The following is a 13,834-nucleotide window of genomic DNA, read 5'->3' on the forward strand; positions in this document are numbered from 1 at the left end:
CCCAAGAAATAACCTTGCAAACGAGGGGACGGAGGACCAGAGCCGTGAAACAGCGGGCGGGGGCCGACAGACAGTGGAGGGCGTGCCCCAGCTGTAAGGCTGAGCACATCGTGCTTGTAGCAGGGTCTTTGGTCTGATCACTGGCTCTGGGAGACACACAGACCAGATGTCAGCGTGAGAATGCAAGAGTATGGAGAGAGAACACACCAACTCAGTGGACCGTAAGGGGAGAGAGCAAAACCAGAGAAGAGACAGAGAAAGATGCACCATGATCCAGGCTCTGCACAGTGACCCAGGCGTGTGACTCAGGCTCTGCATGGTGACCTGAGCTGTGACCCAGGCTCTGCACAAGTGACCCAGGCTGTGACCCAGGCTCTGCATGGTAACCTGAGCTGTGACCCAGGCTCTGCACGGTGACCCGGGCTGTGACCCAGGGTTGCACGGTGACCTGAGCTGTGACTGTGGCTGAACACAGTCTCAAGCTGTACCCAGTCTCTGCATGGTAACCTGAGCTGTGACCCAGGAGTCTGCACAGTGACCCAGGCTGTGACTCAGGCTCTGCACGGTGATCTGATTCTGACACAGGTGCGGTAGGAGCTGAAATGCATATTTGAGAAGTGGAGAGAAGCCTGGAAGCGTTCGAAGCCGCGGTCACAGTTTGAGGAAAAGAACAGTAAACTAAACCTGGAGAAAGCAGAAGGAAGAAAGTAGAAACAACGAAACAACACCTATGCATTGAGAGGAAGGGATCCGTGTGTGGGATGACCTGACCGGCCGGGCTGCGTGGAGGGGCTCAGAGCGGTCGCTACCAGGAAATCACTGCGGGTTCTGCAGGCAGAAGCAGGGGATGTGGACACGGTCCGACAAGGCCGCAGATTCTGAGGAAATGCAGAAAACCAGAAGAGTAACAGAAACAGACCAAGACGGAGAAATGATGAGAGTGTGTGGTAAGCGGAGGAACAGGTCACTGGGTACGCAAATGGTGTGGCCGGTGCAGAACAACCCGACGCGCCCCGCCCGGGTAGCTGGTCGTGGCAAGTGCCTGTGGGCACTGCAGACCTGTGTGCACGAGGCATGTGCACGCCCCCAGGGCAGGGCCTCGGAGCACTAGCTGACCAGCACCCAGTGTGTCCGGGCGCTGGGGTCGTGTGTAAATGCAAGGCAGAGAAGCCCCGCGCAGAGCAGCACAGGTGCTCTTGGGGCGGAAGTGCCCGCACCAAAGAGCCACGTGTCCGTGTGGTTCCCGTGCGAGTGTCCAGGACAGGCACACCCACAGAGACAAAGTGGATTCGTGGTGGCCAGGGCGCTGAGGGGACGGGCGCTGGGGGGCCAGCAGGAGTGCGTTTCTGTTTGAACCCTGAAATTCTGTAAAACGACTGTGGCCGTGTTTGCACATGTCTGAGAATATACTGCAAAACCCTGAATTGTAGACCTTAAATGGGTGATTTTACGGCATGTGAATTTTATCTCAGTAAAGTTGTTTGGAAGAGAGAAGGAAAAAGAAAAAAAAAGAAAAGTAGTTGGATCAGAAGGAGATCTTTTCATCCAGAAAAGGTCAGACTGCGTGGCTTCATGGCAAGTTCTGACACAAGAAGAAGATGTGATTCTAATCTGACCCATCTTCCAGGAAATTTAAAAAATGAATTCTCTTGAAGGCACCGACACCCAGCAGGATGAGCACGGAAGAGAAAATTGCAACGCAGATGTGAAAGGCTAGACGCGGCATCCTGGGGTTATAGCTATGCCCAGAGAGAGGCCAAGCCCCTCCTGCTGGGGCACGCGGCGCCTCGCCTCAGGAGAACCAGGGAGTGCAGCTCCTTGTCTTAGCAGATTAAAGTGGAAGAATCCTGTGCCAGCAGAGGCAGGGACCACATCTCTGACCTTCCACGTCTACGTCTGTTGGTGAGTTTTGAAAAGCTCATAGCAAACGAAAAACAGAGGGGAACGGCTGTGGGGTGCCCAGCAGACAGCCTGCAAACCTTGTGCCTCTTGGTGGAACGGCCAGAGCTTCCCCTTCAAGCCCAGGAGTCAGACAGGGATGCCACTGCCACCTCTGCGTCTGAACCCTCCCGATGCCTGCTGTCCTCACAGAGCCTCAGGCGGATGGGAATGTGTCCGTCCTATAACAATCGGGCTCTGGCTGCAGGGCACGTTCCCGGCTCTGGCCTCTGGCACTCCGCAGGCCTGCAGGGTGTCCGCATCACTCGCAGGCCGGGTCGGGCGGCAGAGACGGCGTCTGGGCATGTGGAGGGGTGAGCTGGGAGGAGGGTCCCTGCTTCCTGGCAGTGCTGCCCACGGTTCTCTCGCACTCAGGGCCTACCTGCCCGCAAGCTCACCGGATGGCTCTGTGCCAGTGGGCAGCTTCGGAGCCAGGGTGGGGCGCTGGGCCCTGAGGGCAGCTGGCAGGCTCTGCACCATGGTGCTCAAAGCCCTTGCTGTGTCAGGAAGGCAAGCAGGATCGCCTGGGATAGCAGGAGGAAGAGAACAGCCTGTGTCCCGGCAGACCGGGCACCGCACTGAAATCCATCGGAGGTGAATCGCGGAGCACGGCGAGTGCGCCCAAGGCCAGCTGACATCCAGTCAGTTGCACTTCTGTGGGTGGCACATCATCACTCCTGGAATCTGGGACTCACCAGCATGGGGCAGACCTCAGGTGGGGAATCTCCCGAGACCCCGAGGGTGGCAGGAGGGACCCCGGCAGAGACTCACTCTGGCTCGCCAGCAAGCCTGCGGTGTGAGAGCCTTGGGCGGGTTCTCAGACCTCCCGTGAAGCACAGCCAGCACGTGCCCACAGGAGCGGGCCCCAGCAACACACCAGGCCACTGACCACCGGCCCAGGGCAGAGCCCAGGATGAGCTGCCGTGAGGCTGCGGTGACATCCAGGAGCAGCGTGGAGATGGGGCCTCGGGGCCTGTGGGGGGACACTGGCCCTGCCCAGCCTGGCATGTTGACGTGGCACCAATGGATGGAGCGGCGCGTCCCAGCGTTAGGGAAAGTGTTCATGATGTGACAGTAGAGTGCAGGTTTCCAAAATGGGATAGAAGAGGCACATACAGAAGAAAGTTGCACAGGAAAGAGCTTCAGTTTATGGGGAGACACTGAGGAGAGCCCCCACGCTGTCTGGCGAGGCTTGTGCCCACGTGGTCACCATGGGGATTGAAGTGCTGTCCCCTCTGACCTTGGCAGGAAGGGACTCAGGAGCTCCCAGTGCGAGGCTGTTCCCTGAGTGAGGGCTGGGCTGTGTTCCCCAGCCCTGCTGCCTGCTTCCCCGTGCATCCACTCTGTCTTTTGAAAATACCCGTCACAAAGCTCTGGGCTGCCTCTTAGACCTCGAGGACGTCTTCCTGGCCAAGCACTGGCCAAGGGCAGCCGGGTGGGGCGGCGGGGTGGCTCCTGCTGCCTGCCCGCTGAGGGGTTGTCTCCCTGTGGGCAGCCTGCCCAGGCTCAACTCCTCCGCGTGCTGCCCACGCCCTGTCCACCCTCGCTGCCCTGGGCCAGACGCCTGGTGGGGGCAGCAGCTGCATCGAGCCTGGTGGCAGGTGGCGTGGGATGGGCGGCTGGCCTGAGGCATTCTCTGGGCTGGAAGGTGCAGGCCCCAGACGTGGGCCCGTGGTTAGAGGCTGGCCGCTGCAGGCTGGCGTGCAGGGCCGAGCGGCTGTATGTGGAGCGCTGCTGTTTTGAATAGGCCACCCGTTGTCCCATGCACGTGTGACAAGCTCCAGGCCACGGGACAGGAGGGTGCTGCTTCTGCCCCAGGCCTCCTCTGTTTTGGGCTGACCCATGTCTGCAGGCTCCTTGGCACAGCCGAATGATGGACCCAGGTGTTCGGCCAGGCCCGGGCCTCATGCTTCCGGGATCTCGGTCACGGGCGCTCGGGCTCTGTGTGATGAGATGTGAGTTTGTACGTCTGCAGCCTGTAATTGTGGGAAGAGTGTTGGTGGGTAGCTTTAGAGATGTTTGGTCAGAATAGCAGCCATGGAGGAGATCTCTTTCCTGTCCAAGACAACCCTGTTTTGTGCTCATCTGAGGAGTACACCAGGACGGGGCTGGATTTCTGTGTTTCTGAGAGGGGGCGGAGATCTCACAAAGTTTTTTAGGCGTGTTCCCTCCCTGAGCCGTGTGCGTGTACCCCGCGCACTTGCAGCCCCTCTTCCTTTTATTATCGATCCGTAGGGAAAGCCTGCTCGTGCACGCCTGCTTGAGTGAGCATACCCTAGTCTTAAGGGCCTGGGGCAGAGGCCGGCCTCAGTGTGGACGCAGGCTGACCGTGGCGTGTGTGTGTGGAGCCCTGCTCTCAGCTCCCGTGGGGGCGCGTGTGGACCCAGGCACCCCAGCAGCTCTAGGTGAGCTGGGGGGCGGGCTTGCTCACCGTCGACCCGCCTTGTCCACACCCAGCACTGTCCTCACCAGCACAGGTCCCAGGTACTCCTGGGCGGCCTTGCTGTACTTGGTCCTTCTGGATGCAGGAATGGTTGGCACCAGCCTGGAGCTCAGCTGATCTCGGAGAATCCAGTCTGGGGACGTAGGTTGTAGGCTACAGCTCTGTTGATCGCAACCACGCAGTTCCGGGCACAGCTGTTCACATTCCTGTCTGGGGACGAGTCTCCACCGTGTGAGCTGCCTTTGTGTGGGGGAGAGCAGCTCTTGCAGCCTCGGTGCGGTCCTGGGCCCCTGCCTCCCCTGGCCCGGCTCATAGCTGTCCTTGTGCTTGGGCTGTCTGAGCTCTGGCATGAGGATGAAAGCATACAATGCTGCTCCAGCATCACCCGGCCGCATCCCTGTAGCCTTGGGCGTGAAGCCAGGACCCTGGCATGGGAACTGGGGGTGCAGGTCACTTTCCAGCACAGTGTTCTAGCTCCAAGCTCACAGGTACCTTCTCCCCAAAGGCCTTGCTGCCCACATGGGGCCTGTCTGTGGGTCGGGGACCTTGGGGCTTCTCCTTCAGCCCATACCCATGCCGGTCACAGTGCAGCAGCTGTCCCTCCCGGCTAGAGTGTCCCCAGGCACGTGCTCTGCAGTGTCTGTAGGACTCCGCGCGTGGGAACCCGCCGTGGGTTCTGCAGTACCCTTGCTCTTCAGGGCCAGTTGGAGCCCCTCTCCCCTGCAGCTCTCTGCTCAACTCCTCAGAGCTCACTGGCCGGGCTGGCTTGGAGTAGGGCCAAAGCCTGGGGTGGGTCTTCTCAGGGTCACACTGCATCCGAGTGTGAAAAGGGTGGGAGGCCTTGCTTCTTTCCCCTCGGTGTCCATCACTGGCTCCTCAGGTCTGCCTTCGAGGCTTCACCCTCCTCGGCGTGTGTGCAGGAATGCCTCTCTCCCGCCTGCCTGCCTGCTCCCTCTGCACCCCAGGCCCAGCCCAGAAGGGAGGAGCTTCGAAAGCCAGGAGCCCAGGTGGTGCCCAGGGAGCCTGGCCTGCTGTGTTGTTGCTGGGGTCGTAGAGGGTGGGGTTCAAGGAACCCCTGCCTGAATCTCTCGCCCTGTAGAAAGCTGCCAGGAGCCAGCGCCATGGCCACCATGCCCTTGAGGGGGCTTTGGAGGGACAGCAGGAGGAGGGATGGGGCAATGTGTGGGGTTAAGTGTCTGGGAGTGCCTGGCACCCCTGGCTCCTCTGGGTTGGCTGCCCGGGGTGGGGAGGCTTGTTTCCTGTGATGCTCATGTGGGAGGATCTGAGTCCCACCGGTGTCTAGCTGGACACCTCTCCCGCCTGAGGAGCTAGGTCTGGCCGAGGCTGGGCATGGGTGTGCCTGGAGCCCAGATGTGGTGTCACCTGTGTGGGGACACTGAGACCTGTGGGAAAGAGCAGAGAGCAGACGGGAGGTCAGGAACAGTCGGTCCCTGGATGGAGCCCACGAAATGGGGCTTGGAGGAGCCTGAGAGCAGGTACTGGCTCAGGTGACAGAGGTGGGGCTTCATGAGAACCAGGAGCCCGCCTGCGTTCCGCTGGGAGGTGGTCAGTGGCCCAGGAGCTCTGGGAGACCCCACTGGGACCTGCAAGGCCATCAGAACAGGCTGCAAGGAGAGCAAGGAGCTGGGATCCTCTCCAAGAGGCTTCTGGGCCATGGTGTGCGGCTGGGCCACCCCAGCTGGGGTCCGCAGAGGGTGGGGGTCCTGGGGCTTCCATCTGGGTAAGCAGGGAGAGGAGCAGGTGGGTATGTCGGATGTGGTCCCCTTTTGGCCTGGGCGCCTGCACCGCTCCCTGCCCCAAACCGTCTGCGCCCTTGGTGCACACTCTGTGCTGGGCTGTCCTCCGTGTGTGTGTATGTGTGTGTGTGTGTGTGGCGGCGCTTGCCTCTGGGGCGGCCCTCACCCTAGCCTCTCTGTACCCAGCCTTACGGGCAGCGAGCCCCTGACCATCCTCCCGCTGACCCTGGAGCCGGAGGCCGCCGCCCAGGCACACTACAAGGCCTGTGACCGGCTGAAGCTGGAGCGCAAGCAGAGACGCATGTGCCGCCGGGACCCAGGCGTGGCCGAGACGCTGGTGGAGGCGGTCAGCATGAGCGCTCTGGAGTGCCAGTACCAGTTCCGGTTCGAGCGCTGGAACTGCACTTTGGAGGCCGTTACCGGGCCAGCCTGCTCAGCGAGGTGAGCGCGCGAGAGAGCGCCCGGGCAGGACCTCCAGGCCGGCCGGCTGTGTGCCCCTGGCTGGGTCCCAGGGTATCTGGGGGGTGGGGTGGGGGGCATGCGGGGCTTGACTTTCCGCCTGCCCCGCTCCCTCGCTCCCTCGTGGCTCCTTCTCCACTTGACCCGCCCTTCCATCCTGACCCATCCCTTCTTCTAACCCCATCCACCTGCAGGGTCGTCCTCCTCATGCCCTGCCCTTCCTGTCGGGCTCCTCCACCCAGCTCCACCCTTCTTCAGGCGCTGCTGCCGCCTGCCTCCGGCTCCCACCCTGCGCCTCCCTCCCGACCCCGCCCCTCCCCGCCCCTCCCCCGCCCCTCCTCCTCCGGCCTCCTCCTGCTCCACTCTCCGCCTGTCCCGCCCCTTCCTTCTGGCCCGCCCCTAACTCCTACCCTGCCCTCTTCCCACCCCGCCTCATGCCAAGCCCCACCTCGGGGAACAGTTGCTGGCCGCACGAGGCGCGTTGGGGCAGTTTTGGCAGCTTTGACATGGCCCAAGGCCGCTCTGGTGGCTCTTGCCACATGGTGGTGACCGAGGCCCAGGGGCTGGGCATGAGGGGCAGAGGTCCAGCTGGTGCCCTGAAGAGGGAGCCTTCTTTTTCATGTCTCCTTGGGATTCTGATCTGAGTTTCTCAACAGCCTCATTTAAAAACTGGGGACCATGGGGCACCTGGGTGGCTCAGTCGTTAAGCGTCTGCCTTCGGCTCAGGGCGTGATCCCAGAGTCCTCTGGTGGGAGCCTGCTTTTTACGCTCCCATTCCCCCTGCTTGTGTTCCCTCTCTCGCAGGCTGTCTCTGTCAAATAAATAAATAAAATATCTTAAAAAAAAAAAAAAAAAAAACTGGGGACCGGAGGCCCGGGGCAGGGCGGGGCTCACCAAGGCCCTGCAGCCGGTCTGGTGGGTGGGAGACTCAGAAGGACCAAGTCGCTGATCCCTGGGCAGAGCCTAAGTCTCCGTGCGCTTTGAATTCTCTCCACCCCGCCACATCATGTGCCTGGGGCACACAGGAGGCCTTCCTCCCTGCAGCCGCGCATGGCGGCCCAGACAGGTATAGCCCCTACCCGAGGTGAACGCCAGCAAGGATCCATCCTTTCAGGGCTCCAGCTGCACTGCAGTGGTTTGGCCACACCTGGGTGAAGTGGGGGTTGCTCCCGTCTACTCACTGGCCCTAAGGTCCGTGCGTCCCCCGGCTCCCCCAGGCTTCAAGGAGACCGCCTTTCTCTATGCCATCTCGTCGGCCGGCCTGACGCACGCGCTGGCCAAGGCGTGCAGCGCGGGCCGCATGGAGCGCTGCACGTGCGACGAGGCCCCCGACCTGGAGAACCGCGAGGCCTGGCAGTGGGGTGGCTGCGGGGATAACCTCAAGTACAGCAGCAAGTTCGTCAAGGAGTTCCTGGGCCGGCGGTCGAACAAAGACTTGCGAGCCCGCGTGGACTTCCACAACAACCTCGTGGGTGTGAAGGCAAGCGGGGCGGGGCGCGCGCGGAGGGCTGTCAGTGGGGGTGGGGCTCTGGTACCAGCCAGGTCCTCGAGTCCTCCTGCCTGGCAGGCTCGTTGTCTTACAGGGATGACCGGGTGCCGCCATGGTCTTCCGTGGGATGGGGGTGGGGGTGGAAGCCCTTTGGCTGGGCCCTTCTGGGGGCTGCTGGCTGCAGGTGGGCTGGGTCTGGGGGTGCCTGGCTCTCCGCCATCCTCCACCCTCCCTGCAGCCCCTCAGCTCCCCCGCCCACACCAACAGAGGAGGCATGGGGGTCGTCACCCACACTGTGGACAGAACACCCGCCCCGTGGTCCCTATACAGCCCGACCACCAAACATCCCCTGAGGCTCTGCCGGGCGGTGGGATGGTCAGGGGCTCTGGGTGCTCACCAGGCAGCCCCCGGGATGTGGAGCCCCAGCCTGGGAGGCAGTGAGGTAATTAGAGCCAGCCCTGCTCTGAGCCCCTCTTTATTGAGAAACCAGAGTTCTGAGTCCCACACTTATTAAAGAATCAATTTTCCCCCTTTTTCTTCGGAGCCCTTGTCCCTTCCTCTGCCCTCCGGGGAGGGCCAGGAGCAGATTAAATCCCCAAGGCGAGGCTACTTCTTTTCTTTGGAGTTCTCTCCTTTGTAAGCTATTAATGAAAAGTCAGAATATGGAAAGTGCTCCATTAGCTCTGCGGGGCCTGGGTAAGCAGCACTTTAATTAAATTTGTCCGGGTTTCTCAGCAAAGTGTCATTAAATGTGACTCTTCTATTGCCTGGCTAGAGGGCAGCTACATTTCCTAATCCCCCTCAAGCCAGCCGGCCCTCCCTGGGGGCAGCGTGGGAGCTCAGGGCCTGTCTCAGGATGGGGCCAATGGGGAGGGCCTCCCCTCTCTGCTGCCGGGGACCCCGGTGTGGGTGGTCAGGCAGGAGGCCCCTCAGGGCGGCCGTGTGTGTGTGTGTGTGTGTGTGTGTGTGTGTGTATGTAGTTGGGGGTACCGTTCCTCCCCTCTGGGGCCGACCCGGAGGGTCCAGTGGCCAGTCCTGCCAAGTGGGCAAGCTAACTCACTTGTCTTCACTTCTCCAGGAAGCAGGCTGCTGAGACCAGACTGGGAGGCCGTGGTGGGGTGTTGACAGCGGGGCGACAGGGGGGTGTGCTCAGTGCCTGCAGAGGGCAGCCCCGGATGCAGGGAGGGACTGTCTCCACAGGAGGCCTCTACTCTGGAGGCCATGGTACTGGATGTGGGACTTCTGTCCTGGGCCACCTGTGGCTTGGAGGAGAGAGGGACAGGCGCATGAGCTGGGGAGCCTGGGTGGTGGGCAATGGTGATCCCCAGGCTGGGCATGGGTCTGGGGGAGACGTGAGGTTGGGTCATCTGTAGGGGCTGTTCCCGGCCTCACAGCGTGGCCCTCATGCCCAGCTCCCCTCCACCCCCCCAGGTAATCAAGGCTGGGGTGGAGACCACGTGCAAGTGCCACGGTGTGTCGGGCTCCTGTACCGTGCGGACATGCTGGCGGCAGCTGGCTCCCTTCCACGAGGTGGGCAAGCGCCTGAAACACAAGTATGAGACGGCACTCAAGGTGGGCAGCACCACCAACGAGGCCACCGGTGAGGCCGGTGCCATCTCCCCGCCTCGGGGCCGGGCAGCAGGGACAGGCGGCAGCGACCCACTGCCCCGCACACCAGAGCTTGTGCACCTGGATGACTCGCCCAGTTTCTGCCTGGCCAGCCGCTTCTCCCCAGGCACTGCCGGCCGCAGGTGCCACCGGGAGAAGAACTGTGAGAGCATCTGCTGTGGGCGTGGCCACAACACACAGAGTCGGGTGGTGACTCGGCCCTGCCAGTGCCAGGTTCGCTGGTGCTGCTACGTGGAGTGCAGGCAGTGCACACAGCGCGAGGAGGTCTATACCTGCAAGGGCTGAGCCCCTGGTCCGGCCCAGCTGCTGCAGGGTAGAGGCAGTGCGTGCAGCGCGAGGGGTCTACACCTGCAGGGGCTGAGCCCCTGGGCTGGGGCCCCCGGCACACTTGGCACATGGTAGCGGGAGCCTGGGGATTGGCTGGCTTGGCTGTCTCTGCCCCTTTGTCCCCCCTCGCAAAGACCCAGAGGCAGGAGGTGGCCCTGGTCTGGCCCCTGTGTCCCCTCTGTCCGTCCCCACCCACATGACCTGAGAGCATTGTACAATGCTTTCCAAGCTCTGTCCATCCCTAAGAGGCCAGTTCCTGCGGAGCGGCGGCCCTCCCTGCTCTGGGCTCCGTCGGAGGAGCAGCAGGCGCACCTTTGTGACCACACAGGGTCCCTGTGCGGCCGCCTGTGGGCTGTCCTGCTCCAGCACTGGCGTAGAGAGTCAAACCACTAGGAGAGAGACAGCCCAGCCGCCCAGCTGTGTGGGGGTCACTGCCGTCCCCTCTGACATGGAGCACTTCTCTCGGGAGTGATAGCGGTGACTTTTAAATTATTTTTATTTAACTAATATATAATTATTATTTGTCCATCCCTGCCCTGCCTCAGGCTGCAGCTTCCCCTACTCTCGGTAGAGCCCAGTCTGGAGGGCCCCTTTCCTCCCCTCCCCTCCACGTCCCCTCCTAACCTCTTTGCCTGATCTGCTTTGTCATTTGAAACCACTAAATCAAGAGGGATGTTGCTGTTGTTGTTTTTAAAGTAGTAAAGCAGGTTATGTCTGGCCACTGCCCTCAGGGCTTCTGGAAGCCAGGTCCCTGTAGCCCAAGCCAGCTGCCCCCGCTGAGACTTTCTTGGGAGGTGGGTGGACCCGGCTCTGGGCGACTTTGGTTGGGCAGCCCTGCACTCCAGGCCCTTCTGTGTAGGTTTGGAGGCCACGGGTGGCCTGGCCGAGGGTGACCTGCCCTCCCCCCAGGGGTGGGCATGGCAGAGGGGAAGGGCCAGCCCCTTGGAGGGGTCCTTTCGTAGCTTCCTTTGTGTTGCTGCGGGAGGAGGCAAAGCTGAGGACGGAGGTGGATGGTGAAAATCTGGGGCTAGGATTTGACAAACGGTAGGCTGTTCTCCTTGGCCATGCTATCGTCTTTGCAGGGAAGAAAAACAGATGGGCTACACTGACCTGGTTTGGTTTGAGTGTGTGTGCATGTGTGTGCATGTGTGCATGTGTGCACGAATGCACTTTGCATGTCGACGCGTGTGTTGTGTGCATGTGTGTGAGCACGTGTCACATGTGTGCATGAGTGTGCCTGTGAGTACATGGGTGCATATGTGCTGTGTGCTGTATGCACATGTGTGAGCGTGTTGTGTATGTGTGCAAACGTGTACACGTGTGCACGTGTGGTTGTGTGTGCATGAGTGTGTGTGATGTGCGTGCATGCATGTGGGTGAGCAGGTGTCCCAGTGTGTCTGTGGTGTGTGTGCATATTCGCGCTGCGTTGGCATGGTCAGTGGTCATCTGGGGCGTGGCCTCTGCCCAGGGCCCTTCCTCCACATGAGGCTGTCCTTCCCACATTGGTGTGAACAGCAGCCTTGTCTCCTAGGTCCTCTGGCTCTGGGCCTGTCCCGCTCGGCTCTGTGGCTGTGCTCTGGGGCGGCACAGTGCTGGGTAGCAGTGCAGACACGGGAACTACTGAGTGAGGGGGTTCCTTGGGGTCCCGTCGGCTCCAGGGACCCTGGGGACTGTGTTTTTAGAAGAAAACCTATTTATATCGATGTGGGTCTCTTTGTCCCTCTTTTATAGTGTAAATAGTAAAGTCTATTCTGTGGTTCCGAGAACACCCCCGTGAATAACTACGTACTGACAGGGTGGGGGCCGGGGCCCAGAGCAGGTGGAGCGAGCCACACCCCCAGGACAAGACTGTAGCTCAGTCACTACTGGGTCTGCAAAGGCAGCGCGTCGGAGGAAGGATCTTCTTTTAATCAGATACCACATTTAGCTTTATGTCATAAATATAAAGGAAAGTATTTTTTGAAACAAGGCAGACTGAAAACGTCTGCTGGCTGGTTTGTTTATATATAAATATATATCAGAATATCTTGCTAAGGGAAGAAGCAACTCCTCCTGACAGAGCCTCTCACTAGCCTGCTTCTCTTCCGTGTGGGGGAGAGCCTCTAGAAGAAACTGTGTTCTGTGGCAGGGCACAGGGCCCTGGGGTCAGCCTCTCTGGCAAAGGGAGGAGGCCACAGGGAGGAGCCACGCGGAGGGCCAGGCAGGTCCCGGCCACCTGTTCCCCGCCAGCCACACAGACGTGGACTCCTGGCTTGGTTCGGCCAGGTCCGGGCAGGGCGGGAGGAGAGGGGCATTCACACATGAGAACTCTCGCCTCTGTGCAGAGTCTCGGAGTCTCGTGCGAGCCTATCGATTTCTCTACCTCATCTGTATAGCGAGTAGGTGTGTACTCGAGTGACTTGGAGAATGTATTTATTTAACAGCTTTGTGTAACAGAACAGAAACAAAATGGACACTAAATAAATGTATTTTAAATTATAGCCCCTTCTGAGTCTGCTGCCTTCAGAGGGGTTCTGGATGACCTGAGGGAGGAGTGTGTGAGGGAGGATGGGTTGAGGGAGGAGGGCCTGAGGGAGGAGTGCATGAGGGAGGAGTGTGTGAGGGAGGATGGGCTGAGGGAGGAGGGCCTGAGGGAGGAGTGTGTGAGGGAGGAGTATCTCAGGGAGGAATGTGTGAGGGGAGAGTGTGTGAGGGAGGAGAGCCTGAGGGAGGAGTGTGTGAGGGAGGAGGGCCTGAGGGAGGAGTGTGTGAGGGAGGAGTGTCTCAGGGAGGAGTGTGTGAGGGAGGAGTGTGTGAGGAAGGAGGGCCTGAGGGAGGAGTGTGTGAGGGAGGAGTGTCTCAGGGAGGAGTGTGTGAGGGAGGAGTGTGTGAGGGAGGAGTGTGTGAGGGAGGAGAGCCTGAGGGAGGAGTGTGTGAGGAAGGAGGGCCTGAGGGAGGAGTGTGTGAGGGAGGAGTGTCTCAGGGAGGAGTGTGTGAGGGAGGAGTGTGTGAGGAAGGAGGGCTTGAGGGAGGAGTGTCTCAGGGAGGAGTGTGTGAGGGAGGAGTGTGTGAGGAAGGAGGGCCTGAGGGAGGAGTGTCTCAGGGAGGAGTGTGTGAGGGAGGAGTGTGTGAGGGAGGAATGTGTGAGGAAGGAGTGTCTCAGGGAGGAATGTGTGAGGGGAGAGTGTGTGAGGGAGGAGGGCCTGAGGGAGGAGGGCCTGAGGGAGGAGTGTATGAGGGAGGAGTGTGTGAGGGAGGAGGGCCTGAGGGAGGAGTGTGTGAGGGAGGAGTGTGTGAGGGAGGAGGGCCTGAGGGAGGAGTGTGTGAGGAAGGAGGGCCTAGGGATGAGTGTGTGAGGGAGGAGTGTCTCAGGGAGGAGGGCCTGAGGGAGGAGTGTGTGAGGGAGGAGTGTGTGAGGGAGGAGTGTCTCAGGGAAAACTGTGTGAGGGAGGAGTGTGTGAGGAAGGAGGGCCTGAGGGAGGAGTGTGTGAGGGAGGAGTGTGTGAGGAAGGAGGGCCTGAGGGAGGAATGTGTGAGGGAGCAGTGTCTCAGGGAGGAGTGTGTGAGGGAGGAGTGTGTGAGGAAGGAGGGCTTGAGGGAGGAGTGTCTCAGGGAGGAGTGTGTGAGGGAGGAGTGTATGAGGGAGGAGGGCCTGAGGAGGGCCTGAGGGAGGAGGGCCTGAGGGAGGAGTGTTTGAGGGAGGAGGGCCTGAGGGGGGAGGAGGACGGGGGTGGGGGAGGAGGTGTAGGCTTTAGGAGCAGGAAGTCCCTTGCTGGCCAAGCACCACCCAGCCCGCTGCAGAGGTGTAAGGGG

The 13,834-nt window shown here is 60.9% G+C and overlaps 1 protein-coding gene across 1 annotated transcript in view; it reads left to right on the plus strand.

The window, feature by feature from the left end:
• Positions 1 to 12,593, plus strand: part of WNT9A (Wnt family member 9A) — a 29,558-nt gene extending 16,965 nt beyond the window's left edge. The window contains exons 3-4 of the mRNA XM_040622758.1: positions 7,815 to 8,077; positions 9,518 to 12,593. Coding sequence (XP_040478692.1) covers positions 7,815 to 8,077; positions 9,518 to 10,000 — 746 coding nt within the window. The 3' untranslated portion in view covers positions 10,001 to 12,593. The remainder of the gene's footprint in view (positions 1 to 7,814; positions 8,078 to 9,517) is intronic.
• The last annotated feature ends 1,241 nt before the right edge of the window (positions 12,594 to 13,834 follow it).

The sequence above is a fragment of the Ursus maritimus genome, unplaced genomic scaffold, assembly GCF_017311325.1.
Source record: "Ursus maritimus isolate PB19 unplaced genomic scaffold, ASM1731132v1 scaffold_5, whole genome shotgun sequence".
Lineage (NCBI taxonomy): Eukaryota > Metazoa > Chordata > Mammalia > Carnivora > Ursidae > Ursus > Ursus maritimus.